Source organism: Lasioglossum baleicum, chromosome 9, assembly GCF_051020765.1.
Source record: "Lasioglossum baleicum chromosome 9, iyLasBale1, whole genome shotgun sequence".
Classification (NCBI taxonomy): domain Eukaryota; kingdom Metazoa; phylum Arthropoda; class Insecta; order Hymenoptera; family Halictidae; genus Lasioglossum; species Lasioglossum baleicum.
In genome coordinates, this window is record NC_134937.1 from 10,839,013 (window position 1) to 10,858,147 (window position 19,135).

The 19,135-nt window shown below is 45.9% G+C and overlaps 1 protein-coding gene across 5 annotated transcripts in view; it reads right to left on the bottom strand.

Moving 5' to 3' along the window:
- Positions 1-3,779: 3,779 nt before the first annotated feature.
- The window catches only part of Shaker (potassium voltage-gated channel protein Shaker), a 225,530-nt gene continuing 210,174 nt past the window's right edge, over positions 3,780-19,135 (bottom strand). For 2 of the 5 annotated variants that reach the window (XM_076431085.1, XM_076431084.1), the window contains exons 6-8: positions 9,924-10,114; positions 8,125-8,298; positions 3,780-7,266 (exon numbers count right to left, since the gene is read on the bottom strand). In XM_076431085.1, the coding sequence (XP_076287200.1) occupies positions 8,132-8,298; positions 9,924-10,114 (358 nt within the window). In that variant the 3' untranslated portion in view covers positions 3,780-7,266; positions 8,125-8,131. Of the gene's footprint in view, positions 7,267-8,124; positions 8,299-9,923; positions 10,115-19,135 lie in introns of those variants that run through there. The other 3 variants (XM_076431088.1, XM_076431086.1, XM_076431092.1) reach the window with 2 other exon arrangements.

Below are 19,135 nucleotides of genomic sequence, written 5' to 3' on the forward strand. Positions count from 1 at the left end.
TCGCACGGTTCGGATTGGTGGACGCGGTTCTCGCACCTGCCGTCACTCGTTGTGCACGTCTATAGCCGGAAACTAGCACCGCTTCTCTCCGTAACGTCGCTCGTTAACATTCATCTCGATTGTCGTCGAATCGGCGTTTGAGCTGCTCGACAATACGGAAGGAAAGTGCATACGGAAAATTGAAATAGGAACGCCGCTTCCCTCCGTAGTGTCGCTCTTTGCCACGCCCATTGCCACGCCCCATCCCCACCATATCTGATCACGATCCAATAAACAGTGCAACGATACTGAAACGAAAACCATGCTCACAGAGAATTGAACGTGAGTACAGTTTTCTTCCGTAGCATCGCTCATTGACGCAAACACTGCCCCCTCCCCGTAGCATCATTCGTGGACACGCCTCTCCCCCGTCATTTCAAAACGCCACGTGAACAGCGCGACGATACGGAGGGAAAGACCGTGCACTCCCGGAAAACTGTCGCTCCTTCATTCACTATTATTTCTCATAAATGCTGTTCTCTTAAATCGATCTCGAGACAGAAAATCTGTCCATCCCGAATAGATGATTTCAATTTGCTCTACTTTACCAAGTATCCTTCGGAATACTACTTCACCGGTCTATCTCCGATAATCTTCCTTTAATCTCAAGATAAATAGAACGATCTGCACTCTACTTTTTCGAGTATCCTTCAGAATGCTACTTCACAGTCTCTCTCCAATAGTTTCTTTAATCTCGAGACGAGAGACCTCAAGATAAAGAGAATCATCTCCACTCTACTTCGTCGAGTATTCCTCGGAACCTGAAGTGCGCGACAGTTATCCGAGCACTACCGTACGTTTTCGTGCGTTGTCTTCGACTCGATCGACATCGATCGGTGTCTCGCGATTCGACGGACCGCAGAATGGAAGTATCAGCTGTCTCGTCGCCGGAGATCGCCTCGAAATATGCGTATTTACAGTCGCCGTTGAGCGATTCGCGGATTCGTCCGACCGCGGAGAAGAAAGATGAGCGTGGTTCTCGCTGAGAGGCGATCACCAGGGATGATGGATCGTTGATCTATGGATCGGATCTCCGGCAACGAGGGCACGATCGAGGCCGAAGGACCTCTGTACTTTTCCCCTTGCTGGCCGACGAAAGTCTGCCGATGGAAACCGAACGGATTGAGAACGCATTGGCTGCGACGCACGCGCGTGTATGTTCTTTTCTTTGTATGCACCTGTTCACGTGTGTAGTTATCTGTGTGTGTATGTTTGCCTGGTTGATGTCTGTGTCTGTGTAACGCGCGTGTGTGTGTAAGTGTGTATGTAATTTGCACTTTCTACGTCGGAAAGACGGACGCTGGTCCGCCGTTTTGTTTCATCTTCTTCTTCATTTAAATATACAAAACACCACCGTATTCCCCTTTCTGAATCGAATTCTAGAAAGAAATCGAAATTTCGTCTCGACCTATTACTCGATAATTCCACGTAGCAATACCGTACTCGCTACCTAGCTACCTATCTACGGCTCTAGAATTTTTTACGTTTTTTTGTCCCTTTAATACCTCTAAAAACAGCTACGACCGTCTAACAGAGTAGAGTTCTTTTTTAATTCTCTCTTAATCTTCGTATCTCTTCGGTCTCGATTTTTTCTGTTATCTAAATTAACGTTCACCGTACCACGGCGTGTTTGTCTCTTCGTTTATTTATTTATTTTTTTTTTTGTTAATACGTTTCTCTTCGTCGCTTTAGCCTCAGTAGTTTTAGTTTGTAGATTTTAGTACTTCGGTAGTTTAGTATTAATAGTAATAGCGGTAGTAACAGTAGTAGTAGTAGTAGTGGTAGTTGTAATAGTAGTAGTAATAGTAGTAATAGTAGTAGTAGTCGTAGCGATAGTAGTAGTATCAGCAGCAGCAGCAATAGTAGTAGTAGTAGACGTAGATAATAATAACAACGAAAGTAATGATCACGCACTACTGTCCGGTAGTGGCATTAATATACAATAGTAGTAGTAGTAGAACAATAGTAGTAGTTTAGTAGTAGTAGTGAATGGTGGTTTCTTTTCGGTGGACAGGAGGTTCTTTTTTTTATTAGTCGTCGTTCCGTGTCGTGGAGATTCGATCGAGTGACGGTAGGAGTGTGTGACGTATCGGTGGTGATGATAGTAGCTGCGGTAGCGGTAGTAGCGGTAGTAGTAACAGTAGTAGTAGCAGTAGCAGTAGCAGTATTTAGTGGTAATAGTAATAGTAGTAGTAGTAGTGGTAGTAGTAGTAGTAGTAGTAGTAGTAGTTGTAGTAGTAGTAGTAGTAGTAGTAGTAGTAGTAGTAGTAGTAATAGTAGTAGTAGTAGTAGTAGTAGTAGTAACAGTAGGTTCTTTAGATTAATAGATCGTTTAACAGTAATCGCTAACTCGTTTTTAACAGTAATAAATTTCTCCTCCGCGAAAAATGCTTTTTTTCTCCCTTGTTATTTTTGCGTTTCTCTAGGCTGGTAGTTTGATGCGCTTCGTTTCAAACGTCTCCGCTTTTTTATTAGTTTCTCATCGACTAACTAAAGTAGCGAGGCGAAAAGTTCAAGTACTCGTAATAAAGGCGCGCGCGAACAGAAATCTCTGTAGAATATTATTGTTTGTGTTAGCGGTCTCTCGCTCTTCTTGCGCCCCACACACACACTCGCAATTCTTTCACACTGAGTCTCTCTTACAAACACGCGTTCGTTCCCTTCTACATTCGTTCTCGGACATTCTCCCTTTTAAAAACGCAACGCACGCGCAACCACTCTCTCACTCATACACCCTCTCAAACATACACCCTTTTTCTCTTTGCTCATTCGCTCGTCCTTTCACTCCTCTCTGACTCGGCACAATATCAAAGTTTCGCTTGCAGCCCTTGCTCGTTTCGTCTAATAAAAGGTAGATGAGATATCCCTCGGTAAAACTCGCGTCTAAGACCTAATAAATTGAATAATGGAATCGCTTTTTTTTCGTTAGCTTGCTCTCGTCTCGTTCGCTTTCGTCGTCGTTTCGTTTATTCAGTTTTGTTGTTGTTGTTGTTGTTATTGTTGTTGTTGTGTTCCGCTGGATCGCGCGTTACCATTTACAATATAATCATCGTATTATCTACAACACGTTTTTCGTCGCGCGTCTTGCACACTCGAAACACGTCAGACTCCCTTCTTCATCGTAGTCGGTTCTCCGTTTTGGGGGATGCGTGTGCGGGTCGCGCGTTCCGATCTCGCGAACGGAAACGTCGTGGAGAAAAAAAGAAACGAGAGAAAAAAAATAAAAAATAAAGACAAAATACAAAGAAACGGAAATAGAGAGAAAAATCCGAGGCGACGGATCCGCGTCGAACTAGCATAATCGACCGGCGGCGGACCGGTGTGTACAAAACGCTGTTCCCGCGTCTCCGAGGGACAAAAATCTGTTCCCTCTTTTATTTCCCCCTTCGTTTCCGCGACGATCGGAGGCTCGCGCGTCTCGGGAACCAAACCGGGAATATCCGTTTTCCCTCCGATTGACCGCGCGAGAGAATAGTCGTTCGATTTCGACAATGGCGGATCTCCGAAAGCCGATCGTCGCGGAAGATCGGAGACTAAGAGTCGGACGCGGAGTAGCAGCGGGGAAAAATCCGCTCGATCGCGGACCCGTCTTCTGGATCGATCTATCGCATCGTAAACGCGATGCTGGCTCCTTTCTCGATATACTCGTCTCTATTCGCCCACTTGACTCGTGTACTTTTTTGGTGTGAGTTTTTGCGTTTACTGAGAACGGTGAAATGGCAGTCTTGGCGATTTGTTTGTTTTTATTTATTTTTTTTTTTTGGTGATGCGCTTGTCCCCGCCCGGGAAAAAGTGGCGGATCGTCGAGACGACGTCGAACTGACAGGGAAACCGCGGTCACGTTCCTGATCCCGGACACCTGCCAATCCCTTTCCCCACGAACTCGAGACGCGACTAGTTCTTCTTTTTCTTCTTCTCCTTCGTCTTCTTCTTCGTATCGCAATCGCCTCTCTCTCTCCCTCTCCCCCTGCGTAACCGATCTCTTTCTCTATCTTTTCCACGATTTCACCGACGGAAATCGAACCGAGGCAATTTCGAAATTGAACCGGTCTGCGATCATTCCACTCGAACCCCATCGGAACCTGCTTTGCAGGCCGTGGAAGATCCAACGCGAAAGGTTCTGCTATTAATCCCTTGTGACGTCGAGTTTGACCCGTGACCCCAGAATTTGTTGAACATTACGTTGTTCATCTCTGCGAACCCCTTGCATTGCAATCTCGAGTCTTTGTGACGAAGATTTCGAACCGTAATCTGTTAACCCTTGATATTGTAGGTGTTTTTTTTATGCTGAGAAGAGAAGATTGGAAATATTTCTGAATTCATTGACTCTGACTTCTTTCACTGAATCGCTTTATTCTAAAATCAAACGTGAACGTCTTTGTCGTCGTTACAGTCTTGCAGTATCAATACCTGATTCATAACAATATCAGATTTTAATCATTGTGGACGTGAAAATAATCGTACACGAAGGGGTTGGACAGAAACGAAATCCATGCCTGAACATCAGAGTAACGGTAGGTATACGATAAACAAAAAAATTGACAAGAATATAAATCGAGAAAACTTATACAGGACAGAAAAGGTCCAATTATTGTGTGTACACAAAGGAAATGATGAATTGCAAGGGGTTGATCAGCGGATGCGGATCCAAAAGGTCCGCGAAGTTGAAAGAAGCGTGTCTCGCGAGAGGGAGAGAGAAAACCGTGCGATCACGTCGACCTATCCTTGCCCGGCCGAAAAATAGCGGCGCATAGAGTTCCGATCGAACGCGCGGATCGGTGGCACAAGAACGAAACCTCTCCTCGTCCGTTTGAACACAAGAACCGAACAGAATCTCGTCAAGCTAACTCTCCCCTCGAATTAGCAAACTGCGAATGTCTGTATTGTGATACTGCTCTCGCTACTACTCGACTCCCTCGGTTCCCTCAGCTGTCTCGAGAATTATCCGGAATCGGCGAGTCTCGCGCGCGCAACAAGGACCGGAAGCAGTTTCGTTTCGTTTCATTTCATTTCTTTTCGCCCGTTTCCGAGGGCGTGAACACGGTTTTAGCACGGTATGCACACGGTTTACAAGATTTACACCATCGGCAGACACCTTTTCTATCGATCGCGATCCTCCAGCCCCGCTTCGACTCCTCGATCGCTCGCAAACGTCCTCGCGCAGCTCCGCAGCCGATCTCCTCAGACGATTTCTGCGGATCTCTTTACGCGACGAGATACCGAGATCGTCCGTTCATTTTCTCCGGGAGATCGGCTGTCGCTTCCGGAGCAAGGAGATCGATGGATCCCGCCTCGATCGTGCACAACGAGTGGATCTCGACACTCACACACACACACACACACACACACACATATACACGAATATACACATGTGGGACGAGCACTCGTCGAATTTTCGAGGGTTTTCGAGAAGTTCGTGCTTGTTTCACGGAGGTCCGGGTGCACGATCGAGGATCTACGGCGTGGATCGTCGTTCCTCGTGGTTTCGCACGAGTGTGTCCGCGTGCGTATGTGTGCGTGCGTGGACGCGGAGGTTCCGAGAGACGAATTAATATAATCGCGTTCGAGTCGACGGCTGTGTGACAGTTATAGAAGAGAGAACAGTCTCTGCGAGGCGCACGACTTTTCCGCGACGCACCATCCTCTTTCTTTCCCTCTCTCCCTCTCTCTCTCTCTCTCACTCGCACATTCGCGCTCTTTCTCTCTTTCTCTCTCGTGCTCTCTTTCGCTCCTTCTCTCGCTCTCGATCGTGGCGGCTTCGTCCGTGTCACGCGCGAAACGCTGTCGATATAGAATCATCCGAACGAACGTCTTCTTTCTCTCCTCGTTTTTGTTTTTATCTCCTGTCGACGACGTACACCGTCCGCCCACGTGTACTTCGGTCCTTTCAATCACATCGATAAGAATTAATTAGCTGGTACGATTTTCCCCTGGTTTTTTCTTCCCGTCGCTAGCCGGCTACCCCTGTTTTTAATTAGTTTAGCTCTCTCGCTCCTCTCTGCTCGTGTCGACCACGTGTCTCGGCCCCCCGGCTTACGCGAATCACATTACAGTTATTCTTCCGAGAGCTTTCGTCGGGGCCTCGTGTGTTTGTATAATATACTCCCTTTCTGTGTTCGTGTATGTGTCAGTGTTAGTGTACATGTGTGTCAGTGTGTGTATGTTTGCGGTGGGGGATTCGACGACGTACGTTCGTTATTATTATTATTATTATTATTATTATTCTTACAACTCTTCCCACTTTCGCTTGAACTCTCGGTTTCTCTCGCGAAGCCGCTGCGATTCAACACACACCTCTACATTATCTTCTGCCCACTTCGCTCTTTCTCTCTTTCTCTCTCTCTCGTTTCTTTTTTCGTTATATCCCGCTCTATCTCTCTCGTATTTTTTTTATAATCGTTTATTTGTTACTTTTTTTTCTTTCTTTATTTATTTGTTAGCATTTGTAGTGAACACTGGAGTCGGTGGTGTGGGGGTTGAGAGAGCGGGAGATGAACCGTCCCCCGCCCCCCGCGCCCCCCGTTATTAGCACGTAGGTCCCTACGTGGGGTGCGTGTGTACCGTAAACACCTCTCCGAAGCGGCTGTCTTCGTCCTCTTCCCTGTTTCCTCTTCTTCTTCTTCAGCGTAATCGCCTCTGTTCCGAGCTTCTCGAAGCTTGTCGAGCGTCGTCCGCGACGCGTTGCTTTTCTTCTTCTTCTTCTTTCTCGTTTCACTTCTTCCTCGGTTACTGTTCGTTCTTGGCGTCGCGTGTTCTGGAGCTTGTTCCTCGCCGATGGAAGAAATCGCTCGCCGCACCCGGTCCTCTCTCGTTCGCTTATTCGTTCACATTCGTTTGCTTTTGTCGTTCACTATCGTCCGCTATATCCCTTTCGCTTTCTTGTTCGTTCTTGCTCCGTTCTCGCTCGCTTTCTGGCTCGCTTTGGTTCTCGTTGCCGTGTGATAATGGATTGGAAGCACCCCTCGTATTGACAGACTATGGACAGAGTGCGCGTGGCCGCGCTCGCGCTCGCGCAGCCGCCCTCGATCTCGATCCCGATCTCGATCATGATCCAACAGCCAGCGCGGTCGCGTACACGCGCGACAGCTAGCGCTCGCGACTAGCGCTCGCGGCTAGCGCGACTACGACGACGTGTGAAGGAGGCCTACGTCAGGCACCGTAGGGAGCTGTAGCTGTTCTTCGACAACCGTCCCAGCACTGGCCACCACGCTGCCACCGTCTCCTTCACTGCAATCACACGGACAACAATGTACAAACTTGTTTCTCACATTAGAAAATCCCGGGTGTTATTAGTGACCAGTGTTAATTGCTTGATAAGTATCTAGTTTAACGTCTGAATTCATGAAGTGATGTTTTTAGTGGCGTTCAACGTGTTGAGACAAATGATTTTCAAGAATTATTTCCAGAGTAACTGTGGAACATATGCGATAGGCCCTTCTGGGACGTGGACAGATAGTCTTGAAGTACAAGTGCTTTTTCATTAGTGCAGTACTTCGTACTTTTGATTGTATAATATGTTTCTCAATAGGCAGTAATCGTTACACACGTGCGATGTTAATATCATCAGGAAGTAAGAAGAAAAATTCATGAAAAATAACTGAATGGAAAGATTCAATATCAAACGCGTCGAAAACCGCGGTTTGTTTGCACGAGCAAACCATAAACAAACAAATTCGTAGAAAATAGAGCCGACTACAATAATAGCCGCAATAATAGATTCCGCAGCAAACACATTAAAAAGTACATCTTCGGTTTGCTTTCACGGACGGATCTCAAACAAACAAATTCGTAGAGAACAAACACGAGCGAAGACACGATAATAGCTTCAGAAACTACGGTTCGCTTTTATGAATCCTATGACAGCGATCCGCTAAGAAGGTAGAAGCTAGTTCCCGTTAGGCACAAAAGCATTCGTAGTTGGCACCGTTTAGCGACGAGAGATCGCCTATAGGCATCGACAACGTGCAGCACGATGATCTTCGTGGGACGTACGCCTACGGGTAACAGTTCGCAGTCAAAGGGTTCAACGATTCGCATAAACTCTGACCTTAACGATCGACACACAGTGATGGTATACATAGGTACCTAGTAGTCAGACGTCAGTCTCGATGCTCATACAGGCTGGATTAATATTGTTATTATGGCGAGGGTTGCAGTTGGGCTTCTTCGTAATCTCGGGGTGTGTCAGCAGTATGCTGTCCCCCAAATCTTTTATGTCCGACTCCGATTCCGACGTCGAACTCTTCTTTAGGTGTTGACCTGCAGGAAGAAAGGAAAACGGTTCGATATGTCTCACGAGTTCATTTATTATCTAAAAATCAGAAGAAGGTTCGATACGAACTAATTCATCGTCTAAACATCCTAAAAGAAATTAATTTAATTTCTAACCCAGACTTCATTGAATCCTGTACGGAGAAACATCAATGGACCACATTTTGTCCACTTGGAATTCTTTGTGCAATTATTTCTCAATTATAAAAATGGTCGAGGGCTAAACAGGCACAGCTGAGTAAATGTCTGACCACGACTGACTGTTTCTACTGTCAGTCTCGCGACTCTCAAATAACAAATCCTGTACAAAGAAACATCAATGGAACAAAATTTGTTCATTTAGAATTCTTTGTGCAATTATTCCTCAATTATAAAAATGGTCGAGGGCTGAACAGGCACAGCTGAGTAAATGTCTGACCACGACTGACTGTTTCTACTGCCAGTCTCGCGACTCTCAAATTAAAAGCTTCTATCCTCTTTCCCTCGGCTCCGCTGTTTCTACAATTCCACATAGAACCGTCCCATATGCTCTTCTGCGTTATTCGTCAAAGAAACAGTTCCCGTGCCACAATACTCGAAAGTCTAGAACGTCAGCGCACCGGGCTAATAAAACCCCTAAAAATCCCTCGTTCCGTAGACGGCGCGACGCGCTGGGGAGAAATAGAAAAAAGCTCGAGAGCTTTTGATAACGAACGTTGATGCGGAAGCGTTCGGTACCGTCTGCCGGCGTTTAGGCGAAGCGCCGGCTGGCTTTGCTCGATAACAACTGCGAGAGTTGGAGAGGATTGCGCCCGTCGCAATGACAGTAGTCCTCGACGTTCGCCGTAAGCACTCGGCCGGGAGAGCCGTTACTGCGTTTTCAAGTTGTCGGCTCGCCCGGCAAATCCCGGCGAGAGTATGTACCGATATCGCGTGTCTACGCCCCTGCTGACACAATAGTTTACCCCTGACTCTAATCCGCTTAGGCGCGAGCGCGCGGCGGCTCTTCGATTTTTCACGCCTTCCAGCTCCTTCGACCGACACGCTGTCAATTTGACTCGCCAGCGACACCTGCCCTGCCCGACCACGTTCCCAAACGTTCTCAACGAATGCTCAATAACGACGATTTGAAAAGAAACTTTCTCGTTTCACGAGAAAGTCGAGAAAATACATTCTTCATCCTTACAGATGTTTTTAAGGGTTGCTTTCAATACTTCGATAGTCACGATTAAAACACACAGATGTAAAATGTACATCTTGTGACAAGGTCTTTCATGCGACGAGCAAATATACCGGGTGGGCCGCCTAACTCGATCACCTTGATTAACTCATAAATTATCTACCGACATGCGGAATCCCCCGAAAAATTGACCTTGAACACGAGAAACAAGGTAAACGAAAACTAAAAATTAAAGATTTGTTTAACATTTGAGATTTTTAATCTCAAAAAAACAATTTCGGTTTGTTTTTACCTTGTTTTTGACGTTCAAGGCGAATTTTGCGGGGGTTCCTTAAAACTTTGTGACACCCTGTACAAGAAAATTATTTGCACTAAATTCCATCTACAACACATCATGCCCCTCTTGATAAGATCTGTACAAATATGACAGTTATGATTGCAGTATGCGGATTACCTAGTGGCCCAGGGAGATAGGGGCAGCTGGTCACGTGGTTGAAATTGTGCGACTGCATCTCTTCCTGGTCGGTCTCACGGTGATAGAAGTAGTTGAAGTTCGAGACGATGACGGGAACAGGAAGAGCGATCGTGAGCACGCCAGCGATCGCGCACAGTGATCCAACGATCTTCCCCCAGACTCCCACGGGCCTGTGGACAGAACGGAAAAGCGGTCGCTTTGATTCGCGGCCAGCCGAACGGGACCTGAGGAGCGTCGTAAAAATAGCGTTCGTTCCTCGTCGAGAAACTCGGTGCTAGGTGTGGTGTTTCTATCTTGTGTGAGTTTGCCGTGTCGAGTCGAGTGTGGCGCTACTTATGCGGTACTGGAGGCTCTCCTACAGATACACACAGAGACCGGCGTGCTCTCTTACCGACAGAGACTGCCCGGTTCTTAAACAACAATGAACACGTTGCCTCCCTTCAGGATCCCTGGATTACGATCGAATAAATCAAGCGGATATCACACAATACAAAATAGAAATCATTCGATTAATCGACTATGTACACCGATTCTGCAATGAAGAATTATATCCGGGAACACTACTTCTCGATGGCGGAAGGTTCGCGATAGACTGCGGAAGCTCGAGCTCCTTCCAATTTCCGAGTTGTTCAACTTGTTGACCCTGCGAGGCGACCGAAGTGTCTGCACGAGTTTCGTAAGCTTTCCAGATTTTTCGATGCTTTTCCTACGGAACACAGTTTTGTCGACACAATGGTCGCGACTATTATTGTACCCGGTCGCCTACGCAACGGTCAAGAACGCTGAATTCTTTTTCTCTACGGAGCATTCACCTATTTTCTGCCTCCGGCTCCTGTAAAATGTTTCAATTGTCTACGTTGCTTTCCGATCGGTTATTTGCTAAAAATATGGAACTACGAAAGATAGACGAGACGTTCGGCGAATGTTCGAAGCGAAAATAGGTGAACAGGGTGGTGTCGGCCTTCGGGGGTCCTTCGTGTGACGGTCTGCGAAGTGTCTGCAAGTTCCGCAGTCTAACTTTGACTATCCCGAGTAGTCGATTGCAACCGGACCGGTGCACAGTGGGCCATTTCCATAAAATGATTCATCCGAAAGCGAATAGAGATCGTTACGAAAAGAATGTTCGTACACCATTGTTTAAACAATTCCTGTAAGGGTAGTTTCTGAAGCTGTTCCGGTTCTAATCAACAATAGCTTTTTGCGATCACGGCCCAGTGTGCGGTAGTGGAAAATGAGAAAGAAGTTTCTTGGTTTACCTCCGACCATTCTCTGTCTCCCGAAGATCACGTGTAGCCAGGACCGTGTGTACCTGTAGCGATTCGCGTGTCTAATAAGAAGCGGGCTCTCTAGGCTAGACTAGGGGACTAAAGTGACTCTCTAAGAAGGCTCCTCCGTTCGTGTGCCGATGCACCGTTCCAAACAAGCGCGTGCCATTCCGTTGCTGAGTTCCGAGATCGAACCTTCTAACGGTACGACATGCAGCTCTCTCTCCGATTCTTTTTTTGGGGGTTGGGGTGGGGGAGAATGGATAAACCAAAAACATGACGGAGACTACTGTTTCTCCGATCGAACCGTTTCCAGACTGATTCGTCGTTCACCGTCTGTCTCGGTGATCAAATTCTTGCGTGCGATTTCAAACGAATCTATTATAATTCGTCGGCGACGTGTCTTGTCCACGAGAGAGCAGAGACGATGCTTCAAACCCAGTTAAACGGGGTATAGATGCGATCAAATAAATCGAAACGTTATCTAAATAGGATTGAACGAAGTGAAACGTGGTTGAATGCAGGCTAGATAGAATGGAATACGGTTCTAGTGAGAGAAATCTTGGTCTATAGATGGGTCTATATACAGTCAAGCATGGTCAAATGTGTTCAAACACTACTAAAATGTGATCGAATGCGGTCAAACCTGACTTAAATACGTTTGAAGGTGGTCTAAATGCGATCAAACACTACTCAAATGTGATCGAATGCGGTCAAACTGGAACTAAACATAGTTGAGTGTTATCCAAACGCGATCAAATTCGGTCTAATTGCGGTCAAACAATCTAGATACAGTTGAACATGATCCAAACGCGGTCAAACTCGGTCTAAATATAATCGAACACGGTTCAAGTGTGACGAAATAGGTCAAACTTGATCTCTAAATACAGTTAGGTATAGTCTAATGCGGTGCAACATGATCTAACTGCGGTGTAGATGCGATCAAACGAACTTACATGTGCAAAACTCGGTCAAACTTGGCTTGGATACAATCTGATACAGTTATACGCGGTCCATAATAGTCTGAATATAAACAAGTATGCGGTCCGGATTAGACCAAACGCGGTCGAACTACGTCTGGTGCTGTCAAACGAGATCAAAGTCGATTCAACACAATGCGAGTCAAACTCAAAATGGTCGAAGCTGTTCCGATCCAATGAGTCGCGATCAAACTGGGTCCAACGCAATGAAACGCGGTCGAATTCGGTATACTAACTCGGCGTGACACCATCAAATTCGAATGGAACATTCGAATATTATTTTCTATATTCCAGTTCATAGAGCAAATCTCTGTGATCTCTGCTCTTCGCTCGAGTGGCTACATTTAATAAACGCTTCCGGCGGCTTCAACGTGGCTGGACGCGTACGTATGAATAACGAAGCGGATCGTTACTGTTTGCACGCAAACGTACGCACACGAGATCAAACGGCGGGAACGACGAATTCAGCCGACGCGAGGTGTTCGCGTTCGTTCGACGTTTTCGACTCTCTGTCTTCCGTTTCATTCAGAGACGAGAAACTGCGAGAGCTCGAATCGGTCTCGGTAATCGTGATCCGGTTGCAACAGTGTGTTGTATCGGATACAGTGCTCCACGCATTAGAGTGTGTGTGTGTGGGTGTGTCTCTCGTTCGAAATCGACAGAGACGGCTACTATACACATTTTTGCGAGAATACCTGAAACTGAGACTTTGATTAAGATTACTATCCGAGACAATCCGTTTTGTATCGTATATGTTGGCAGAGGGGTTGGGGGGTGGCGGGTAGACGGGGTACGGGGTGGGGGAGATCGAATGGTAAAACGATGCTCGCAGGCTTCATGCATCGGTGGCTCTGCTAGCGCTAATCCGGGGGCGAGAAAAGCGTTTTATCGCTAATCCGTGGAGCAGTGCAACGCCGTGTCGCAGATACACATCGTGAGCCTCGGTATCTGCGAGTCGAGAGTGTTCAGCGGTTCGGTGAGTCTATGTAATTAAGAATATAATTGCAAAAAAGAGATATATCATTCCTGCAGGTGTCACTGTACTATGGGCCTTCGTGATCCATGACTGATGGTGGTGGTAGCGGTGATGACGACAGCGTGGTGTGGAGCGAGAAAATTATTCGGTTCGAGGGAGGACGAGTCGCGTTCGTTAGAGTCTTCTTGTGGGGAGAAACGGTGTTTCAAGGGAGAGAAACGTTTTTGATCAAGAGGGAAGAGCATGCACGAGTAGAGTAGATGAAGAAACTCGGGGAACCGGAAGTCGGGAAATTGCCGAGTCTGCCGCCAAAGTAACCGAACATCCTTCTTTCACGCTTTGTCCAACTTCTCAGATGTCTCCCCGTTTTCTAGGTCGAATTCTACAGGGTGTCGCAAAAACTCTACTTCTTCGAAAGAGGCGATTCCTCAGGTCATTCGAAGTAACCCTCTACTTCTCGAAAATGACTTCGAATGACCTCAAGAAAATGAATAAACGATGTTAATTGTTTAACTCAATTAGTCCGAACGTTGTATTATAGTCGCCGGATTTAGCGACGCTCGTGAAAGGAAGCGTCAATAATTCGACGCATGTTTATGCATCCATTTCACGGTGCAATAGATGATAGAACGAGATCTCGAATAAAGTTTCGCGAACGTTAATATTATTCGGAAACTATTGGAGCTTTTTATCGGGAAAACAGAAATAGAAATAGGAAACAAGTTTCTACTGGATGTCGATTGGAGAACGGAGAGACAGGTCGCGTTGGATTTTCTCCGTCATAATTGCCTGTCCTCCGATATTTTTGAGAAGTTCGATTACTTTCGTGACAGCGCGTGTAGGATGAAGGAACTGCTCGGGAACTTTCAGGATAGAGCACCCTTAGATCTCGTAACTAATGAACTAGGCGGAACGAACGGGGATATTGAATTTCTACGCTTAAACGGTTCGAGCGTTGTTCGGAAGAATTTACTGATATTAAACTGTGTACCTTGATCTACAAATCTCGAGAGTTCTGTTGAAACAACTGCGAGATTCGAGGTGCAGCGAATTTTTTGAAGATAAATAAATGATCAGAGTATTTATTCGTAGGGAAATGTAAAAACCCGTGCAATAATTCGGTTTAACATTTTGAGATTCGAGAATTGAAAACATGGTCATAATTCTGTCGGTGCGACGAATGTTTTACCACAATTTCCAGAAAACATACCGCGTGTAAAAATAGCCTGGAAAACAATGTCTTTTCTGACGCGATTTCGAAGAAGGTACTGACGCGATTGGCTTGAAATTTTACACACGCGTTCCGAAAACGTGTAGCTTTCACATGTATCACGCTGATTTTCTTCGGACAATCTTTTACATTTCTTAAAAAATGTAAAAATTTTGGCAAATTTCGTATCGCCAAATGTCCGTTCATTTGGTAGACTGGCAGAAAGTGGACACAGAATAAAAAGTCTTGATTAGATTAAAAAATATTGCACGATCACATGAAACCTTTTGATCCTTTTTAATAATGTTGCTCTAAAAGTGTTTCTATTCTCGAGAAAAATTGCGAAAGCACCCAAAAGATTGCGTCCTGAACTTAGAAAGCTCCTTAACCCTGATGCAAGCCTCCGAGCTTCACATTTGGAACAACGTTGTGAAAAGAAGAAGATATTATTAATATCTTAGTAGCAATTATCTTATGCCTTTCTGAACATGACGCCGTCCTTGAAAAACGAGGGTGTGACCCAAAGAACGCAGCAGTACTACAAGCTTCTTTTTAGGAGCATTCCTTTTTTCGAAAAGAAAGACCGAGGATCGTGTTCTCCCACAAGCTGCTTTCCGTCAATATATTGCTGAACAACTTTTCTTTATGAAATATTCAACATCATGAAACACCCTCAAACAAAAGCATTCTTCTCTCCGACAATGTTTCTTCGTAAAAATATTTCTGGACAAAATTACCAAAGCAGCCGAAAGAAGACTCGAGATTGAAAAATCCTCTTAAATTGAATCCCGCTCCTCTTCGATAGATATTTCTCCTCAACATTTCTTTCCTCCAATAATATGATCAAAGGGTCCTAAACTTGCGTTCTGAGACCGGCAAACCTCTTAAACTGCAACCTGTTCTCCGATATGTGTTTCTTTTCAATAATAATAAAGAGGATACACAGAATTGTGTCAGGAGATCAGAAAATCGTTCAAATTGAAACCTGCTCGACAAAAGATTTTCTCCAACAACCAAGGGCTCCCTAAAATGGTATTCTGCGATCAGAAATCTACTTAAACGTAATCAGGCTCGTTCGACAAATATTTTTCCTCGACAAGGCTAGCAGATCTACACAAATTCCTTCGAAAAAAAGCAGGAAAGAGAGAAATCAGCATCTACGAAACACAATTTCTCTTCAACCAAGAAAAAGCGACGATCTCGACAGATAAACCTATAACCCAAAGCTAGGCTTCCTGATTGACAGTCATCCTGGAGCCAATCGTGACGGGGAAACCGGCGAATCGAGTTGGTCGGTGCGGCAATACCTGAGGCGTGATTCCAGAATCGAGTTAATTAGCATCGGGGGCAAACGACTGGGGAATCGAGCCTGGTTTCCAGGTGGATCGCGATCGGAATCTGTTGCGCTCTGTTCCGACGTTGTGGAAACGTCGTGTCGAGCTTACGAAACTGCGATCAATCGCGGTAATGGGCACCGAGAATCGACGTAACGAGACGCGACGCGACGTTAGGCGGTGTAGAATGGAGAGAGGACTGCTTTCAAAGTACATACGATTCGACGAGGAAAGCTGGTTACGCGAGAAACGGGCTTTCGATAGAGGAAGCGAGTGACGCCGGTCGACGACAAAGGCGTCCGGGGCCGGGCTGGATGCATATGCGTGTTGCACACACGCGGTGCATCGTGCACCATCGTGCATCGTGCATCGTAATGGGAAACTGGAGCGGCCCTCTCGCCGCTAGACAGCGCCGTTTCTAGAGAGAAACGAACTCTCTGTCGCGCGGCTGTGTATCTGCGTGTGTGTGTGTGTGGAGGTATGTACACGCTCAACTTTCACGCCCTCAATAGCTTTCTTGTCCTTTATTCGGTGCGACGACGAACGGACAACGTCAACGGAATTTTTGCCGGCTCGATATATGCACGGGACTTCCTCGATCGGGACGCTGCACTGTCAGCTACAGTTCATCTGCACTCTGACAACCTAATTTGCTCGGTGGCGGAGTCGGTTATGCTTGTCTCGAGTTTCCTTAAACCCTCGGCTTATAGGATTTCAGCGCTCACGAAGATTTCGAACAGAATTAATTAGATACGTATTATTAGACGACGAGACAGCGGTGAGTCAATACGCTGACAGTTGGAACACCGGGATCAACAATTTCGCGGGATCAGATCTAATAATAAAATTTATGAAGAAACATCGACAGACTGTTTCGGTCGGGTTCCATGGAAATCAACGACACAAATTCCCCGACTCGGTTTTCGTCGACAACATTTCACCGACTCCAGATTTTACCGACAACGCCTTTCACCGAAAACGATTTTGACCGACAACGCACTTGATCGACAACGAATTTGATCCACAACGACTTGAGACGACCACAGTATGATAGTACATATTATCACATATACTGTATGATAATACATACTGTGGTCGTCTCAAGTCGTTGTGAATCAAATTCGTTGTCGGTCAAAATCGTTTCCGGTTAAAGGCGTTGGTGAAAACCGTGTCGGTTTTCGTGGAAGCAAGTGTGCTGAAATTCTTCGTACAGTGCAAGGGATTGACACTGTTAGCAGGCTCAGAGTAACGTGCCGGTAACCTGAGATTCGTCGAATGTTTCTACTGATTGAAACTGCAGCTTCCCATTTTTCTAATTGCACAAGTGATCATTAGAATCGCGACAATTCGGCGTTCCTTTCGACACGGGGCGTTTCCAAGAAACGACCCACGAACCCGAGAGGACACTTATTGATTTACGGGAGGCAATTGCTCAAGAAGCCCCTTCGGCCGTAACAGCGAGATCTCGAGCCTCTCTCCACGGACGCTCTCGAATCTCGAGGGCTTACCGCGAACCACGAAACTACCCTCGTCGATATTACAATGTTCCCGTGTCGCCTCGCGCCTAGAAACGTGCACGGTGTGCCGGAGAGAGTCTCCTCCCTTTCTCGCTCTCATTGTGTCACGTGTCTCTCGCGACCCAGAGCGAACGTCGCCTGAAATCGGACTTAATCCGAGAGCCGTCCATCCCCTTGCGTCGTGACCCGACTCCGTAATTATTGTTTTTCTTAGCACCTCGACGAGAACGGGGATACTGGGGTGGGAAAACCGGCGTGATTCGCGACCTTATTTGCTGCCACGCATCCCCGTTCCCGCGATCGAACACCTTTCGATATCGTTCGACCCTTAACACTTTGACTGGCGACCCAGCTACCTCGAAGAGTCTATAAAATTAATGAAATCGGAGTTGGAACGCCGAGTGATGTGCGACCGTGATTAATCTTTCAATCTTCTTGCAACAGAAATCATTCACTTATGGATGATGTGATATAACGAACCATTTGAGAATTATTTAACTGGACAAGTCTTAACAATTTGGAGTTGGATGAAGTGTACAGAGATTCGATCATCCACTTATCGATGGTACAACAATGTACCCTTTGAGGGGTACTTATCTTCGACAAGTTACAAACAACAAGCCTTTGAGAGTTAGGCTGCGGTATTTAGAATAGTCCCTTAACTGGTCAGGTGTTTCATTGATCCTGTTTAACGTTATTCAATATAGATTATGCTATCCAATCGATATTAACATTCCTATTGGTCCCTGCTACCCTTCAGCGCAGCAGACGAGAATATTATTCAACGATACTAACACATTCTTATGTGAAGAAACACTCTAAATCTATTTTATAGTAATCACATGTGTAAATAGCCGTTCGCAAAAGTAGGCGATCCCGCATAGTGGATCGGAACCATAGAACCCCGGGGAACGGTTCATCCGCGACGATAACGGAGAAATCAACGAAGGGAAGGTTTAACGGAAGCCTAGAGGAAAGGGCGCAGATAGAACTAGAAGGAGGGCCAAATCAGCAAGGAAACGAAGGAGAAGAAAGCGATCAAGCCGCTTGTAGATTGCCAGAATAGGCCCGGGGATGGGCGAAGTACTATTCCGAACAGTGGACTATTTTATTTAGATAACGCGGGGATTTTTCTCCAATGTTTTCGTTAAATGAAACTGATCCATCTAGCTTGGCAGAAAAACAACTTCTACTATTTTTTTTCAAAATTCAGACAGAACGCAATTTCTCAGAAATATTTGCTATAAAGCATCGAGTAAACTGATCCATCTAGCTTGGCAGAAAAACTGAGGTTGGTCGATCGATTTATATAAAAGTTATTCTGTGTGCCATCAATTATAACACTGACTGTATCTTTCTCGGAGAGGGGGATGGGACTCGTTCCCGGACGATTACACAGAAATGAAGCAACGAGGCGTCGATGTTCCCGATCGATGAGACGAAGCGTGTCGGGAGAATGGTAGGATTGCGAGCAGCTCTCTAAAGATGCAATACAGAAAAACGTGTGCGAAGAACAGAGATGGGATTGGAGGGGAAGGGGTGGGGGTTGGTCTCGTGTGTATAGATGTGTGTATTCTTGTGAGTGCGTGTCACTTTTCTGGAGGGTGACAGAACCAGTGGACGGGAGGGGAGGGTGGAGAAGAAATGAAGAAACGAAAAAACAGAAAGAAATGAAAACGAAACATTCCAAGAGACTGCGAAGAGTATATAATAATATAATATAATATACGGGAGAAGATCGAAAAAAGTAGCGTGCTTAACTCTATCAAGCACTAATTCACCAAGTCACCAAATAAACGAAACTGAAAAGCTGATCGAAACGAGTGATCGAGATCCGAGTGATCGATTATTTCTGAGAATCTAGGATGGAGGAGTTGGGGAATTGAGGATTGGACTGAAAAGAGACGAC